Source organism: Phyllopteryx taeniolatus, chromosome 3, assembly GCF_024500385.1.
Source record: "Phyllopteryx taeniolatus isolate TA_2022b chromosome 3, UOR_Ptae_1.2, whole genome shotgun sequence".
Lineage (NCBI taxonomy): Eukaryota > Metazoa > Chordata > Actinopteri > Syngnathiformes > Syngnathidae > Phyllopteryx > Phyllopteryx taeniolatus.
This window is the reverse complement of record NC_084504.1, coordinates 15,444,555-15,463,037: the sequence shown is the minus strand read 5'-3', so window position 1 is coordinate 15,463,037 and position 18,483 is coordinate 15,444,555. Positions and strand designations below refer to the sequence as shown.

At 37.4% G+C, this 18,483-nt stretch overlaps 1 protein-coding gene across 4 annotated transcripts in view; it reads left to right on the top strand.

Annotated features, from left to right (window-relative positions):
* vps13a (vacuolar protein sorting 13 homolog A) overlaps window positions 1-18,461 on the top strand; it is a 91,553-nt gene extending 73,092 nt beyond the window's left edge. For 3 of the 4 annotated variants that reach the window (XM_061767156.1, XM_061767155.1, XM_061767159.1), the window contains 17 exons: window positions 395-541; window positions 625-706; window positions 780-849; window positions 1,518-1,632; window positions 1,707-1,820; window positions 4,163-4,308; window positions 4,385-4,466; window positions 5,930-6,043; window positions 6,210-6,285; window positions 7,491-7,654; window positions 7,729-7,774; window positions 9,001-9,124; window positions 10,755-10,869; window positions 14,918-15,003; window positions 15,090-15,213; window positions 16,612-16,686; window positions 16,764-18,461. In XM_061767156.1, coding sequence (XP_061623140.1) covers window positions 395-541; window positions 625-706; window positions 780-849; window positions 1,518-1,632; window positions 1,707-1,820; window positions 4,163-4,308; window positions 4,385-4,466; window positions 5,930-6,043; window positions 6,210-6,285; window positions 7,491-7,654; window positions 7,729-7,774; window positions 9,001-9,124; window positions 10,755-10,869; window positions 14,918-15,003; window positions 15,090-15,213; window positions 16,612-16,686; window positions 16,764-16,814 — 1,731 coding nt within the window. In that variant the 3' untranslated portion in view covers window positions 16,815-18,461. Of the gene's footprint in view, window positions 1-394; window positions 542-624; window positions 707-779; window positions 850-1,517; window positions 1,633-1,706; window positions 1,821-4,162; window positions 4,309-4,384; window positions 4,467-5,929; window positions 6,044-6,209; window positions 6,286-7,490; window positions 7,655-7,728; window positions 7,775-9,000; window positions 9,125-10,754; window positions 10,870-13,569; window positions 14,760-14,917; window positions 15,004-15,089; window positions 15,214-16,611; window positions 16,687-16,763 lie in introns of those variants that run through there. The other variant, XM_061767158.1, reaches the window with a different exon arrangement.
* Window positions 18,462-18,483: the final 22 nt, after the last annotated feature.

Sequence of the window (18,483 nt, the reverse complement as noted above, 5' to 3'; positions counted from 1 at the left end):
GTTGGCGTGTTCAATACATTTTCCCTATGTCATTTCACAGTATTACAAACAACTTAATTTCTGATCCTATTTGTTCTAGTTTATTTGTATGTATGGATTACTTGGATTGTTCCAAACAGCTGGTGAAATTTTCATGTCAATAACAACTTTAATTAACATTTAATGATAAAAATGGTGACGTGTTAAATACTTATTCCATCCGCTCTGTGTGTGTGTGTGTGTGTGTGTGTGTGTGTGTGTGTGTGTGTGTGCATAATTTGTTTTATTTTGATTAAGGGAAATTCAGTTAGCAGTGCTCTCTAGTTTTTGTCAAACAATGACAAATTATTAAATTATTATTAATTATCAGTGAAAAATGGTTTCAATCATTGCTTTGCATATTATTATTGGCCAGGTGTGCTTGTCTCCCAATGGCACGGATATGCGGATGCTGCAGCCGTGCGACGCTCCTCTCAGAAGGCATTTCCTGCCAGGCGTCAAGGTGGAGTACAGCGTCTCACCACGCCAGTGCTCCTACCGGGTCCAAATCCACCACATCCAGGTCAGACTCCAGTTGGTGGGCAGCCAATTTATTACAAAAAATAAGCCATCCTGAATGTTTTGTTCTAAACGTATGTCTCACAGATCCAAAATCAGCTCTCTGGAGCCATCTTTCCCTACGTTTTCTACCCGGTAAAACTTCCAAAGTCCGTCACCATGGATGCAGGTATGTTGAACTGACCATTGTTACTTTTTTTTGGTTTTTGTATGATTTTGACGTTTTTTGTCATTTCCTACAGAACCCAAGCCTCTGACTGATATCAGCATCGTCACAAGGGCAGCAGGCCACTCTAACATCTCCCGCATTAAGTAAAGAGCATTCTCTCCATCCATTTTTATTGTTTGTTTGTTTTTAATCAGGGTTCTTATGCAATTATAAAATATGATTCTCTACATTTTCAGGTCTGGCAAAGTGCAAAATTTTAACTATTAATGTGGAAAAATATTTGTTTCCAAGACTGTTACCGCTGCTCTACAGTATAGTCTGAAACATAAAATTAAGAACTTAAAGAAAATGTTGTCCTCAAGACAATACAGTGTTCCCCCGCTACAGCCACAGACAATGCACTGAGGGATAAAGAAATAAACGTATAAATAAATGTATAAAGAAAATACATATGGTCTATCTATATTACCTATTTTCATGTAATGCATTGAACTGGTCTGCGTTTGGTCTTTTCTTTTTCGTACTATCGTACCTGCTTGCAGTCTTCTGGAAAATATTTGGTAGCATAATGTCATGCATATTCAGAATAATTAAAACAAATGATTAATTGCATGATTAATTGATTTTTTTGTATGGGACACATTTATTCAAATATCCCAAATTTGTTGTTTTTTTAAGAGAATTATGTGCCCCCCCCCCCCCCGAAAGAAGTCTGGGAATTACAGTGTGGAAAAAGTATAGAATTTTGACATTTCAAATGTTTGTGAACTCAGTTCGATGCACTTCACTATCCTTTTCACCTTCTGCACAGGTACTTCAAGGTGCTGATCCAAGAAATGGATCTGAAACTGGATCTGGGGTTCCTCTACGCCATCCTGGACCTGTTTAGCCCAGAAAACGCTAGTGCCACAAGTGTCCAACAGGAGGTCTGTTCCGCTCCTCGTATCGTTTCACCTTCAGCTTGAGCGCATGTGTCCATTCACACTTCTGCTTCCTTCAGGTGGAATTGTTTGAGAAGGACGTGGAGTACATGAAGACAGAGCTGAACCACGTTTCCGCCGCTGATACAACGCCCATTAGCCTCTACGAGTACTTCCACATTTCCCCCATCAAGGTACTGTGTTGTTCTGTCCAAGATTTAAAAAAATAATAACACAAATCTCCCAAATTGAGTCATGTTTGTTTTTCTAGCATCAGAATTATGTGATGAAACATTAATAAGAAATTTGCTAATGGGAAAATTATTAAAAAGGGTTAGGGTACATATGGTACTTAAATATATATTAATTACATCTATGGAAATAATTATTTAAAATATATTATTTTATGAGGAAAATATTTTAAATATTTTACTAAATTCATATATGGGGAAAATATATATTATATAAAATATATATTATATTATTAAATGCATTAATGAGGGGAAAATACAATCCAATGAATTTATGGGAAATTTATTACAAAATATACAAGTAATATAAGTATGTAATATATATAAGTAATTTATGGTAAAACAGTGTAGATTTATATATATATACACACACACACACACAGTGGGTACGGAAAGTATTCAGACCCCCTTAAATTTTTCACTCTTTTTTTGTATTGCAGCCATTTGCTAAAATAATTTTAAGTTACTTTTTTCCACATTAATGTACACACAGCACCCCATATTGACAGGAAAAAAACACAATTGTTGACATTTTTGCAGATTTATTAAAAAAGGAAAATTGAAAAATCACAAAGCCATAAGTATTCAGACCCTTTGCTCAGTATTTAGTAGAAGCACTCTTTTGAGCTAATACAGCCATGGTTCTTTTTGGGAATGATGCAACAAGTTTTTCACACCTGGATTTGGGGATCCTCTGCCATTCCTCCTTGGAGATTCTCTCCAGTTCTGTCAGGTTGGAAGGTGAATGTTGGTGGGCAGCCATTTTCAGGTCTTTCCAGAAATGCTCAATTGGGTTTAAGCTAGGGCTCTGGCTGGGCCATTCAAGAACAGTCACGGAGTTGTTCTGAAGCCACTCCTTCGGTATTTTAGCTGTGTGCTTAGGGTCATTGTCTTTTTTTAAGGTGAACCTTCGGCCCAGTCTGAGGTTCTGAGCACCATGGATAAGGTTTTCCTCCAGGATATCCCTGTACGGTACTTGGCCACATTCCTCTTTTCTTTGATTACAACCAGTCGTCCTGTCCCTGCAGCTGAAAAATACCCCCACAGCATGATGCTGCCACCACCATGCTTCACTGTTGGGACTGTGTTGGACAGGTGATGAGCAGTGCTTGGTTTTCTCCACACATGCCACTTAGAAGTAAGTCCAACAATTTATGTCTCATCAGACCAGAGAATCTTATTTCTCACCATCTTGGAGTCCTTCGGGTGTTTTTTTTTATTTTTATTTTTTTTTTTTTTTAAACAAACTCCATGCGGGCTTTCATGTGTCTTGCACTGAGGAGAGGCTTCCGTCGGGGCACTCTGCCATAAAGCCCCGACTGGTGGAGGTCTGCAGTGATGGTTGACTTTCTAGAACTTTCTCCCATCTCCTGACTGCATCGCTGGAGCTCAGCCACAGTGATCATTGGCTTTACCTCTCTCACCAAGGCTCTTCCCCAATTGCTCAGTTTGGCCGGACGGCCAACTCTAGGAAGGGTTCTGATCGTCCCAAACGTCTTCCATTTCCAGATTATGGAGGCCACTGTGCTCTTAAGAACCTTAAGTGCAGCAGAAATATTTTTTGTAACCTTGGCCAGATCTGTGCCTTGCCACAATTCTGTCTCTGAGCTCTTCAGGCAGTTCCTTTGACCTAATGATTCTCATTTGCTCTGACATGGTCTGTGGGCTGTAAGGTCTTATATAGACAGAGGTGTGGCTTTCCTAATCAAGTCCAATCAGTATAATCAAACACAGCTGGACTCCAATGAAGGTGTAGAACCATCTCAAGGATGATCTGAATAAATGGACAGCACCCGAGTTAAATATCTGAGTGTCACAGCAAAGGGTCTGAATACTTGTGGCTGTGTGATATTTCAGTTTTTCTTTTTTAATAAATCAACAAAAATGTCAACAATTCCGTTTTTTGTCTGTCAATATGGGGAGCTGTTTGTACATTATTGAGGAAAAAAATTATCTTCACAAAAAACTCTACAAAACACTTTTGTACTGTACAGTAATATTGGTGCATATGGCCTCAAAAAGTGCTTCAGTGTAACTGACAATTGGCTATATCAGACGACCCCCCAGCCCCGGCTCCTAAGTCCATTCTGTCGAGGTTCCACTGTATATATTTTCATATTTTATTATTATTTTTTTTAAACTTTTGTCCACATTTCCCCCACATCAAGGTATGCCATGTTCCCCAGAAAAAAAATCCCACCAATGTCTTGTTTCAAGTCTTTTTTTTTTTTTTTTTTTTTAAATGTTAGTTATTTATTTTATTTTTTGCATTTGTGTTTTCCCAGCTCCACTTGAGTTTCTCTCTGAGCACGGGCGGTGAGGATGGCCTGAAGGAGAAGCGGGAAACGGAACTCATACCTGTCCAGTCACTCAACCTGCTGCTCAAGAGCATCGGAGCGACGCTCACTGACGTGCAGGACGTCGTCTTCAAGTATGCGCAAACAAAACCAAACAAACAAGTCACATAGCAAGTAAAATTACTCACTATTGAATGTCATTGGTGGCAGGCTGGCTTTCTTTGAGTTGACCTTCCAGTTCTGCACCACCCAGCAGCTCCAGTGGGAAGTCATCAGGCATTATTCCAAACAGGTAACCACAGTCATAAAGTGTCAATTCGCAAAGTTTTCACACCAAGTACTACCTTAATAAAATACTTAGCTCTCCAAGTACCACCATCATGACAAACAGTAGGGTAGTAGGGATAAGTGTTAACCAAAAACGAGACAGAGGTTGTGTTCCTAAAAAGTATTTTTAATATTAATGTTCACTGAAACATTATGCACAATTTGAACATTAATATTCTGCTTAAATATAGGAAAATAAAAACTGTGCTTAAATAATGATTCAATTACAATGTATAGCACATGAAAGATAAATACAGATTTTACCTGCATAAATGTTTACCAACAAACAGTACCTAAAGATTAAATGCAAATGTTTTGAACTTAAAAGTTGAATACAGCTGAACTGTACTTGGGCAGTGATCCTTTCGCGTGCCACACTTTGAGAATCAGTGATCTTGCACATTCTAAATGTGATGCAAACTAGATTGTTGGCATTTTTGCAGACCTCCGCAAGGCAGAAACTATCAAAAATGTGGAGAAAAACTACTGGTGTTTGTTAGCTATCGAGCTACTTCTGGGTTCATGAAAGAAGATTTAAAAAAATAGGGCTATTTCAATCAATTAGAATATTGTGGAAAAGTACATTTTTATCATTGGTTCAATTCAAAAAGTGAAACTCTCATATATTCCTGTATATAAGATTCACCATACATAGCGTAATATTTTAGGATTTTATTTTTTAATAATTTTGATAATTATAGCCTGCAGCTCAGAAAAAGCCCAAATTCACTATCTTAAGATTGGTACCTTGGCCAATGAGGTCCCCAATTTACGATTTTTTTCGAGTGACAAGCTGACGACCATTTGCTACGTGTTGCATGCCAAAATTTGAGGTACGAGTGAACTTAAAAAAAAGCCCGCACTTGGGCGAAGTGTATCAAAAATAAATAAAAAATTAAGTTGCTATAATGCCCTCTCAAGAAGAGCCACAGTCGCTGATGCAATTTTTAGCCATTAGTTGAATTGGACAAACAGTCAAACACAAATACAAAATTAGGACAGTTGTAATGAGGTGCTGTAGGTGACAGCTCAAGCCCAGGCACTAACATGCAGACTAAACGGCCATTGCCATTCTACTGTTTTGTTATGTTTTACAATACATTGCTATTTTTCTTTAGTAAAAACAAAAAATGTCAAAAAAATAATAATAAATACAATTTAATAAAAATAAAAAACAATAATTTGATTTTTTTTTTAATAATGAAATAAAAACATTTTTAAAAAATGGTGTTTGTTTGGGTGGCTGGAACAGATTGATTGCATTTCAATTCATTTCAATGGGGAAAATTGATTAGATATGAGCCCAATGATAGCTGGGATGGGCTCCAGCACTCCCGCTCAGAAAATGGATGGATGAGTAAAATGACTTATGAGCTCGACCACCAAATGAATTAAACTCATAAGTCGAGGCACCACTGTATATTTCAGGCAATCAAGCAGATGTACGTACTGGTGCTAGGCCTGGACGTCCTGGGAAATCCCTTCGGGTTGATCAGAGGGCTGTCCGAGGGAGTTGAGGCCTTCTTCTATGAGCCCTATCAGGTGAGGAGGAAAGTCCAAATTGTTAATTTCAACACCACATTGGCTTCATTTGGATGATTGACAAAGCTCTCTTTTTCACCATTGTATTTTAATAAAACACATAATGGTCAAATGCATATGGACAACTGTACCTACATGGTCATATTTGGGTTTCGCTGTTTCCTAGGGAGCAATCCAGGGGCCAGAGGAGTTTGTGGAAGGGATGGCCCTCGGAGTGAAGGCTCTGGTAGGAGGAGCTGTAGGTAAGCAAATACGCTTAGTTAAGTTTACAATGGATATACTTTAGTTGTAAGTCAGTTTTCAAATGTATTTTTATTTTCAAGTTTTAGGGCACGCTTCAATGTATTTAAGTCAGTTTTCAATCTATTTGCTCAAGTCAGTTATCAATGTATTCAAGTTTAAAATAATTTTTCAATTATTTAACATACTTTTTATTCATATTTTAAGTCTGTTAAATACATTTAAGGTTTTCATGTTTTTATGTAGGTTTTAAGAGTGTTTTTAATGTATTTGGTAGTTTTTAACTTTTGTCATCAAAATGTTATTTATATATTCTATATATTTTATTATATTTATATATTCATATTTATTTATTTACATTTTGAGACAATTTTCTATGTATGGCTGTTTGATGCCTCAGTAAACGTGAAATATGAGTTAAAATCGTCCAGACTTTTTTCTGCTGAGAGGCCTGAAATTCGATAATTCGAATTTCTCCAGCTTATCTACGTCACTAGCGGAGATCTACGCTCCCAAGCCAACACTGTCAACATAACAAACACGTGAGCTCTCACAAATAGTGAGGGTTGGGTCTTCTACACAGATGCAAACCAATCAGAGGCAAGAGGGCAGTCCTAGCCAAATATGGACAAAGTGGATGCAAAACTAAGGCAAAACAGAAGTAGCTGTCAGATGGGCCTTTTTTTGGACACTCGTATGACAAAAAAAAAGGTGTTTTTTTAAAATGAAATTTACACTTTTATACAAAGTCCATGTTAGAGAGTCACTCTATGGAGGTCTAAATATCCAAATTATGGGACCTTTCAGTTTGATAACAGTTTTCAATGTATTTATTTAGGTTTAAGATCATGTTTAATGTATTTAAGTTTGAATTCTCTTTTCAATGCGTTTATTAGAATTTTAAGACCATGTTTTAAGTATTGTACGTATTAAGTTTTAAGGAAGTTTTCAGGGTGTATAATCAAATGTAAGTCTTAAGTTTACATTAATTTGAAGCATTTTCTATGTTTCTTCAAGATTTAAGACTGTTTTCAATCTATTTATGTAAGTTTTAAGACAGGGTTTTCATCTATTTAGGTTTTACCATTAAGTGTAACCATTTGAGTTTACGTTACTTGATGTTTTTTTGTCAACGTTATCACATCATTAGTGGCGCAAATGACCATGAGAAGCATACAACCGTCACTGAAATCTGTGCACACCACAGGGGGCATAGCGGGCGCCGCCTCCAGGATCACGGGCGCCATGGCCAAGGGCATGGCCGCCATGACGATGGACGAGGAGTATCAGCAGAAGAGGCGAGAGGCCATGAACAAGCAGCCCGGCAGCCTCAGAGAGGGTCTCGCCCGGGGCGGGAAAGGATTGGTTTCTGTATGGATTCCAGCACTAAGACACATTTACTGTTGACCTGAAGCAAAGGCTAACTAGTGATGTTTTCTGGTCAGGGATTCGTCAGTGGAATAACCGGCATCGTCACCAAACCTATTGAAGGTAGGCTTGGCTAGATCAAGTTTTTTTAAGAGATTGTTTTTCAGAAAAAAAACATTTTTTAACCCTCCCACAATTATAAAACACACGTAAATTAACATACTTTTCAAAGTACTCCTTAGCACCTTTTCTGAGGCTCTCACACATACCGTTCTTCAAATAAGAGCTTGAAGCTTCTTATTTGTCATTTCCAGTTTACGTTTATTGTAGAACTGACCCACAAACCAACAGAATTAACATTGTATATTTGAAAACCAAAATCTTGAACCAAGCGACATCATTTTGTCCATCAACAATCTGCTAGCACCATGCTAAGATATGTGATTCGCCATAGATGGGCTAACAGAAGTTAGCATAATTATAAACCTTCAAACAACTGCTATGAGGGCTGGATGAATGCTCTGCACTGAAGGTGCGAAACTGTAAATTCAGACTACTGGAAAAATCCATTAAAATGATCGCTTAAAATTCGGAGTATCTTCTCACATTCGGGAAAGGCGCGCCACATTTGCAGATGCACTTTTTAGCCACTTAATGAATGCTGGGAGAACAGTAAAGAATGTAAACACAATAAGCACATTCACGCAGAAGCTGCTGTCGGCCACAGCTCTCACCCAGAGTTTCACACGCAGACTTGCCGACGTCTCACGTCATCCCACTACATGTTCAGGCGGCACAGTGATCGACTTGTTAGAGCGTCAGCCTCACAGTTCTGAGGACCCGGGTTCAATCCCCAGCCCCGCCTGTGTGGAGTTTGCATGTTCTCCCCGTGCCTGCGTGTGTTTTCTCCGGGCACTCCGGTTTCCTCCCACATCCCAAAAACATGCATTAATTGGAGACTCCAAATTGCCCGTAGGTGTGACTGTGAGTGCGAATGGTTGTTTGTTTGTATGTGCCCTGCGATTGGCTGGCAACCAGTTCAGGGTGTACCCTGCCTCCTGCCCGATGACAGCTGGGATAGGCTCCAGCACGCCCGCGACCCTAGTGAGGAGAAGCGGCTCAGAAAATGGATGGATGGATGGATAATTTTTTATTTATTTTTTTCTAAATACATTAAAAATATGTTTAAAAGAGTATTTGAATAAGTTTAAAGTGTGTGGAAAAGATAAAACTATTTAAAATATGACACATTTTCACCTATTTGGGGTGAATCTGAAACATATCGCCTGTGATAAATGGGGGGTTCAAAGTGTTCTAGTTCTTAATTCTGTGATTATTTCGCTGCGTAGGAGCACAAAAGGAAGGAGCGGCGGGCTTCTTCAAAGGCGTCGGGAAAGGCCTTGTGGGGGCCGTCGCCAGGCCTACCGGAGGCATCATCGACATGGCCAGCAGCACTTTCCAAGGCATCAAGAGGTTGGTTCTCTTTGCAGGAATTTTGTTGTACTTTTTTAAATACATTTCAGGCATTTATTGAACGGGACAAACAGTGAAAACGCAAATTACAAAATGAGAACTCTTGCATGGAGCTGCTGTAGGCCACAGCTCACAACCAGCTCACATGCATGTCAGCACCTGACATCACTCACTAGGCCATACCGCTTAAAGGCACAGTTTCAACACACAAATACTACAGTATGTACTAGACTTTACACCGATTTTATCGGCCTTATCGGTATCGGCCGATAATTAGCATTTTATGCTAATCGGCTTTAATGTCATAATTCGCCGATCCAATCAATGACATTGATTGGCTCCGCAAAAGACATTTACTCCGCGTCGCCATTGTCCACAGTATATTTGAATCCAAAAGCTAGTTTATTTTTAGCCTTGTTGTGTGTCTTTTGGCGTAGTCCTGTAAATATCTGATGGCCAATAGTTATTTAAAAAAATAATAATTTTTTAAAACGTTGGCGGTGTGGAACAGACAACATGTCTGAGAAAGACAACACGTAATGCCGGATCAGAGTACAAGACAAATTTGCTCTTTCACGATTGCACTATGTCAGACTACTGCAATAAAATCTTATATTCCGATACCACCGCATCCCGTTTTTTTTTTTTTTTTTTTTTTTATTCTCAACGCAAACGCGACCGGATACACTCGTTACCATGGCGACGACAACAATAATGGATCGCGCCGTGTGTTTGTAAGAACAAAATGGGGAAAAACGCGTGTTGGTGGTCACCGGTGCTCAGGAGAGGACGTTCATTTAAGACTTGCTTGAGGTATGTTCACATACTTTTAATGCGATACGGCTCGCAAGCAGGCAACAAAAACACAAAACGGTTGTACGTAAACATGCTGCCGTTCTGTCGAATCATGCTCTAAAGTTTCGGTGTGAGGGAAGTAATTTAATTAAAAATAAAGTAATTTAATTACAGTAAGTTAGCACCCATTATTTCTGTCATGTTGTAATGTTGGTTTGAGCTGACTGATTAGAATACATTACCTGACTAGAGCAGTGATTTCCAACCTTTATGGACCCAAATGTTCCTTGGGTACATTTTTACAATTTAAAAATCTCACCGCACAACAACAAACAAAAATGTCACAAAAAGTGGATATATTAATTCCTGTATTTACTTCTGGCCATCTAATAGAAGACCATTCATTTGTTCTGTCTGTCACTATGCCTCACTGGCATAAATAGAGGAACAAAGATACATTATTTATTGTAAATATAATTTATTGAGCAATTAACTACACAAGTAAATACACTAAATGAACAGGTCATTTAAATAGACACATTCCTCCATCATGTGATCGGATCGGTGATCGGTTATCGGTTTTTTAAACACGCTGATCGGTGATCGGCCCCAAAAAGCCTAGTATGTACAGTAATTACACTTCAGAGATATGTTTGTTGGTGCTATTTTTCTTTATTAAAAAAAACGGAAGAACATTTTTGAGCGGTGGGCTGCAACGGGTTCATGGCATTTCAGTTCATTTCAGTGGGGAAAATGTATTTGATATGTGAGTAAATTGAGTTACAAGCTTGGTCTGATGTTTAACTAATGTGTGGTATTTTTGCGTCCATTTTAGGGCGGCGGAGACGTCGCAGGACATCAAATCCCTGCGGCCCCCTCGCTTCATCCACGAAGATGGCGTCATACGGCCGTACAGGCAGAGGGAGGGCATCGGAAGTCAGATGCTTCAGGTAGAACCCCCGTGCACTGGGTGACCTAACATACTTGTGGTTTCTTACAATTATCATTTGTTCTCCAATCCAACCAATGGTAATATTGGCAGTTGACACTTTCGTGTAACATTTGGGCATTGGCTTGTTGAAAGTCACAAAGAATGGCTCAGCTCACAACCATTTTACAGTTGATGCTTGCAAGCTCTTCTCAGATATTGTGACTCTGGCGATGTAGTGACTCACCATTGCCTCCAGAGGCGCACGGCAGTACTATAAGTCAGACGGTGCAGTTGCCACTGCGTGGCGTTGGATTTAAAAAAATATATAAAAAAATATACTGCAATAACTGTTCCGCAGTAATGTTCTTGACATAATTTTAGAAATAGGTAAATTCAGACAAATTGTTCTGGAAGTGAATTTCTATTAGTGGCTGCTTTGCAGTCATCGCCATAAATGCAATTTTACTAATAATTGTCATAGTAATTTCTTTTTTCCTTGATTTCCTCATTCTCTGTGTTTGGTTTCGGCCAAGATTTTTCATTTTGGTGCATCCCTAATTATTTATGAATCTACATGGAAATATTTTGAATATACAGTGGGTATGGAAAGTTTTCAGACACCCTTATATTTGTCACGCTTTGTTATAGTTCAGCCATTTTTTAAAATCATTTAAGTAATTTTTTTTCCTCATTAATGTATACACAGCACCCCATATTGACAGAAAAAACTGAAATGTTTACATTTTTGCTGATTTATTAAAAAAGAAAAACTGAAGTATCACACAGCTGTAAGTATTCAGACCCTTTGCTGTGACACTTGTATATTTAACTCGGGTGCTGTCCATTTCTTCTGATCATCCTCTATGGTTCTACACCTTCATTGAAGTCCAGCTGTGTTTGACTATACCGATTGGACTTGATTAGGAAAGCCACACACCTGTCTATATAAGACATTACAGCTCACAGTGCATGTCAGAGCAAATGAGAATCATGAGGTCAAAGGAACTGCCTGAAGAGCTCAGAGACAGAATTGTGGCAAGGCACAGATCTGGCCAAGGTTACAAAAAGGTTTCTGCTGCACTTAATGTTCCTAAGAGCACAGTGGCCTCCATAATCCTTAAATGGAAGACGTTTAGGACGACCAGAACCCTTCCTAGAGCTGGCCGTCCGGCTAAACTGAGCAATTGGGAGAAGAGCCTTGGTGAGAGAGGTAAAGAAGAACCCAAAGATCACTGTGGCTGATGCAGTCGGGAGATGGGAGAAAGTTCTATAAAGTCAACCATCACTCCAGCCCTCCACCAATCGGGGCTTTATGGCAGAGTGGCTCGACGGAAGCCTCTCCTCAGTGCAAGACACATGAAAGCCCACATGGAGTTTGCTGAAAAACACCTGAAGGACTCCAAGATGGTGAGAAATAAGATTCTCTGGTCTGATGAGACCAAGATAGAAATTGTTGGCCTTAATTCTAAATGACATGTGTGGAGAAAACAAGGCACTGCTCATCACCTGTCCAATACAGTCCCAACAGTGAAGCATGGTGGTGGCAGCATCATCCTGTGGGGGTATTTTTCAGCTGCAGGGACAGGACGACTGGTTGTAATCAAAGAAAAGATGAATGCGGCCAAGTACAGTACAGGGATATCCCCGACGAAAACCTTCTCCAGAGTGCTCAGAAGCTCAGACTGGGCCGAAGGGCCACCTTCAAAAAAGACAATGACCCTAAGCACCCAGCTAAAATACCGAAGGAGTGGCTTCAGAACAACTCTTGTTACTGTTCTTGAATGGCCCAGCCAGATCTCTGACTTAAACCCAATTGAGAATGTCTGGAAGGACCTGACAATGGCTGCCCACCAACGTTCACCATCCAACCTGACAGAACTGGAGAGGATCTGCCAGGAGGAATGGCAGAGGATTCCCAAATCCAGGTGTGCAAAACTTGTTGCATCATTCCCCAAAAGACTCATGGCTGTATTAGCTCAAAAGGTGCTTCTACTAAATACTGAGTAAAGGGTCTGAATGTGTGATATTTCAGTTTTTATTTTTTAATAAATCAGCAAAAATTTCAACAATTCCATTTTCTTTTTTCTTTTTTTTTTTTTTTTTGTCAATATGGGGTGCTGTGTGTACATTGTGAAAAAAGATTAACTTCATTGATTTTAGCAAATGGCTGCAATATAAAAAAGAGTGAAAAATGTAAGGGGGTCTGAATACTTCTCGTACCCACTGTACATGTATTCATTTATTTTTAATAATCAAATTTAAATTGAAAATAATTGCATTAATCATTTAATTATTGGTAAATAATTACACTACATTAAATTATTAGTCAATCATGTTCATTCAAACATTGCAACTTCTAAGTTGAGTCTGACTTGAAGTACTTTATATAAATTTACAAGTTGTTGGGATATGAATACATGCAAGTTCTTACACCATATTAAAAGCCATTGGAAGTCCTTCATTTTGTTTTCTCCTTGATGACATCATACGACAGAACCTCTGGAAGGAATGGTATGCATTTTTTACTTTGGACGGTGGGGTCAGAATGAAGCTATGGTGCTTTACTTATTATTTATTATGATTATTGTTATTATGAAACTCAGTTTTTAGAGGTTTGATCAGAGGGTTAGTGTGCGATTTTGTGGGCCGTAGACATAGTGTAGCGTTTTTGTGTAGGAGTCCATCTGATGTTGTGAACTCTCTCTTGTCATGTCCACAGCGTAGCTTGAGCCTCAGTGACAACACTGACTGTGAGGATGATGAGGATTATGATGATCAGGATCAGGAAGACTGCTAGCGCTCTGGGCTCTCTAGTCTTACGGTTCCTTTCGTTTATTTTATTCTCTGTATTATTATTGGAGCATTTGCAGTTGTTAAAAAAGTCCTTCATAAATGTATTAGACCACACACAATTTAGTAGCACCCAATGGAAAGTTAGAAAACAATTCAGCCCCCGACACCAGTTTCACTGATCAACACCAAAATTGGATAGACTATCAATCTATCATAATAGAATGCAGAAAAAAAGTCTCATTTTCCCAAATGAGCCTTAGTCATAAATGGGTATTCTAGACAGATAAATGATGATGATATATTGGGAAGCTTTTTCCCTCTCTAATTGGGCGGAGTAAAATGGAACATTTTGATGATTATTTTGACTATTCCCAATGAAAAATGGTGTGTGAAGATTTATCGCTTTTAGCAGCTTTAATTTTCCTTTCGACCAATAAATGGCCTTTTGGGGGCATCAACTTGCTAAAAAAAAAAAAAAAAACGCACCAATTTTTGCAAGTGCCTGTATACTGGTGGCCCCCAACACCATCTTAACAGATAGACAGGAAATTGGGTGGACTTGTCTGTCATATCAGGACGCACGAAAACTCTCCAAGACCCATGCCGGAAATTCATTAAACATAAAGTCAGCCATTTCGATTAGAAGCAGTGGGCCTATTCATGGATACTCGCAGCATTAATAATTATTGTTATCCATTCATTTTAAAATGGCCTGTTTAACAAAAAAAAAATATATATCCTTTATGATGGTAGTTATTTTGATAACGATCAGTGCTCACTGAAAGCATCCGGATTAAAGCACGTCAGGGGGCTTTTCGTAACCACAGGTTGTCTAATCCAATTATTAAGTGCTGGTTGATTATTTTTCTTTTTATTTCTTAGATTTAGCAACTTTTATTGTATTTGTACCAGTTGTGCATTTTTTTGTTGTATTTATTTAATGTGTGATTTTACTCCTTATTTAATCATGCCCTATTTTTTAGCAACGATCATCTTTTTACATCATTGTTTTGATGTTTCTGCATTGTTAAGATCCTCCATTGTTGTTTTCCTGTCCTCCATCTTGTACCTGTTCCCCACCATTTTCCCAATAAAGTTTTTGGCATTTTTAACCTCCATCTGACATTCATTGTCTTTGTTTCTCACCCTACTGACAAGTCATGACCACACTCCACAGCAAGTCATTTATGAATGTTAATTGTCACTTCCTGTCTCCTGTATGGGTGTGTGTGTGTGTGTGTGTGTGTGTGTGTGTGTGTGTGTGTTTTTCGCAGAAAATCGAGAACGGTCGTTTTGTTAAATACCGTTACTTTGCTCACGCCAAAGTGAACGACTCAGACTTCCTCATGATCACTAAGAGGTGGGTGCTAGTTCCCAGCTGATTACTACTAAGATGACTGATAGTTTTTTGTGATGTTTTTCTCGTTTTTTTTTTTGCCATCCAAGGGGCATTTTCTTCGTGACCACGGGCACGTTCGGCCAGCTGATCTGCGAGTGGCAGTACTTGTTTGACGAGTTTACCAAAGAGCCCACCATCGTGGAGAACAGACGGCTACGTATTGAGGCCAAGGTGAGCGCATTTCTTTTGCAGCTTGTTTTTATTGTTCTTAGTAGAAGTGTCACTTTTGATATTCGATTGATACTTTTATAGCCATTATTTAACTTAAAATTGTCTAAATCCTTGGATTACAGCCTCGCAACAGTACATATTCTCTGATATCTGTAGTATTGATTATCTTTTGTGTTTAATCAAAATAAGACTTTTGTAAACATCTGCTTTTACTTTGTAAAACAATGATTAACATTTTTCCTATTTTGTGACATGTTACAGATCAAACCAGTAACTGAATCATAATGAATTTATGGGGGGAAAAAAAAGTTTGTTTTACAAAAAAAATGGTTATTTGCAGTCGTAGGATGAATAACCTGTAATTGACATGATTTCGTTGTACCATTAGTAGCCTCAGATGTGTATGTATATCAAACTAGTAGCCCTTCGCATTATTTAGTACCCAAGAAGTAGCTCTGTTTCAAAAAGGTTGGTGAGTACATTCTCACTCCTTCTCATGTGATATTGTATAATTTTTGTTTGTTTGGTTTTGTTTAATCGTTGAACAATACAAAATAACATTAATCGGTCACTAATCTGTAATTGAAGAAAAAAATTGCTATAAATTTTAAATCCATGAATTGATGGAATAATTAAGCGACTCTAAAAATGTTCAGTGGTGACAGCCCTAGTTATTAGTAATACAGGGTTTGCCTGCTATATTGCACTTTTTTTAGGCGATTGTTTGTTTGTTTTAATGGGTTTTTACAGTATACAATGGTACCTTGAGTTACGAGTTTAATCCGTTCTCTGACATGAAGCTCATAAATTCTTAACTCGTATTTCAATTTTTGGGAGATGGGGAGAAAAAAAAGCATTTTCATTTTTTTCCTTCTTATCGAAAACAAAAACTAAAATTTCGATTAAAGCATGGCTCTATATTAAAATCATTATTTAAATAAATAAAAACATTTGTGTGTAGAACAAAACAAAAATTGTAAAATCAAAAAAATCTTTAACTGCAAAAGGAAGAAAACCAATATATATATATATATATATATATTTATTTATTTATACTGAAAATCAATGCATGTATCTTCCAAAACTGTTTTTTAGTTTCATGAAAACAAAAAAATATTTCCTCATGTTTCAAATCTTTAAAGCAAAATTAAAGCATGCATCTCTAAATGTTGTTAGTTTTTTAAAAATCTAAATCAGAGAGGAAAAACACTTTGTTGGGGCAATACATGTTTTGATTTTGAGTTTTTTTTTTTTTTTTTTCATCCATAATTAACCTGCATTCTGATTCTCATCCTCACTTTGTTTCTACGTACTTCATCAGTATTCCAACAGGCTTGACATCACTTTCTTCAGTTTTGATTACATCTTTTCTTCCCCTTCATGTGACTTGTTGCGCAGGAGCGAGTCAAGTCGGTATTCCACGCCAAAGAATTCGGCAAGATCATCAACTTTAAAACACCTGAGATTGCCACGGTGAGTCACCGTCCTTCCGTTAGTCACCATCGTGTTCGATTGGATTAGAAGGATCTCACTTGTTGTTGTCCTTTCAGTGGGTTCTCGCTAAACTGGAGGATGCCAGGGATACTTTACCCAAATACTGAATGAAAACAACACAACACACACACATGGAAAGTCCTTAGGGCATTTATTCCTTATCCTTGATATTCAGCTCAAATGGCTTGACACACACACACACACACACACAAAAGCTCATGTCCATCAGTGCCTTTGTTTGTTCCCCTCACCTCATGCGCGCGTTCGGCATAAGTGAGTTTTTTCCATCGAGTTAAATCTCAAGTTTACCAACAAACCTTTTGTCCGCTCTGACTTTTAACGTCACACGCTCACTGAATGACTCATTTAATACTCAGCGAGACATACAGTGTTTTTTTTTTTTGTTGTTTTTTTTTGTTTTTTTATAACATACATTTTCGCAAGCTAAAACTCTGGACTGTGTGAGTAAACGAGGCATGCCATTTTTGTATTGATCTGCTGTATATTAATATTGTATGTATATACATAAATATAAATAGATCAATTCACATAATAGGCTCAATAGAAGCAGAGTTAAAATGTTATGTTTGATTTCATCACCGTCCAATGACAAGCATCTCTGTATCGCCAATTTTCCAAATTCTTTTTTTTTGTTTTGTTTTCACAAATCACAAAATCTGGATATACAGGCTTTCATTTTGTGCCTTTTCTTTGTGTTTTGGGGATAAAAACAACTTGCATTTTTTAAAAGTAAAATATTGTGTTGGGGTTTTTGGGATAAAAACTGAATAACTCACAAATTTTATGATTCATGTTTACATTTTTTTTTTGTCATCCTCCCAAAAATATATTGATTTTTCTTTTAAATTTCAGCTAAAACTATTTATTTATGCGAACAAAGTTGGAAAAAATATTGCTAAATTTGGAGATACATGGGGAGTCTGACAAGATTGGACAGCAATATTTGGAAGTAAATGCTTTAATTTGGTGAGTTGTTTGTTTTGATCAGAAAAGCAAACGAAGCTTGTTTTTTGTGATTAGGACGAAAACTCACTAATTTTGGGGGACACATAGTAAAATATAAAGTAAAGATAGTGTGAACCAATATAAAGAAAAATCTCAAAAAATCTGTGACTAACTTTTTTTTTTTTGAATTTTCAAAATGTAATTCACAAAATTTGGAAATCATAAATTTTGCGAGATTATTGTTTTCATCAAAAACTTGAAGAATTTCTTTATTTTTGTTATTGTCGTGTTAGGCCCAAAAAAATATAAAATCTTAAATTTTGTGAGATTTTATTCATCCAGAAATACTTTTTTTCAATTTTTTTATTTTGTATTTAAAAAAAATCTAAGCTTTAATTTTGTGATTTAAAAAAAAAAAAAAATGAAATGACTTTTTTTTCCCTCAGATAAAAATGAACAAACTCACAAAATTAGATAGCCATGCCTTAATCCAGTGAATTTTTGTTGTTGTTTTTTCCCACTTTATTTTTAAAAATGCAAAAAAAATAAAAATAAAAAAAAACTTTGGCGATACTGTACATGCTTCTCATTGGATAGTAATGGTATGCAAGACCAACCATGTTAATAAAAGAAAAAAAGTATATTTAAAAGAAGGCAATGCTAATTATTACCACTTTTTTTTTCTTTTTTAAGATTTTTGCTTTATTATATTTTGGGGCTGGTGTATGTTTTTAGGTATGCAGTGCTGTGGCTTCTTCATTTTGTTCAATAAAAGAATTACCAGTGTGCTTGCTTGTTTGTCACTTTCCT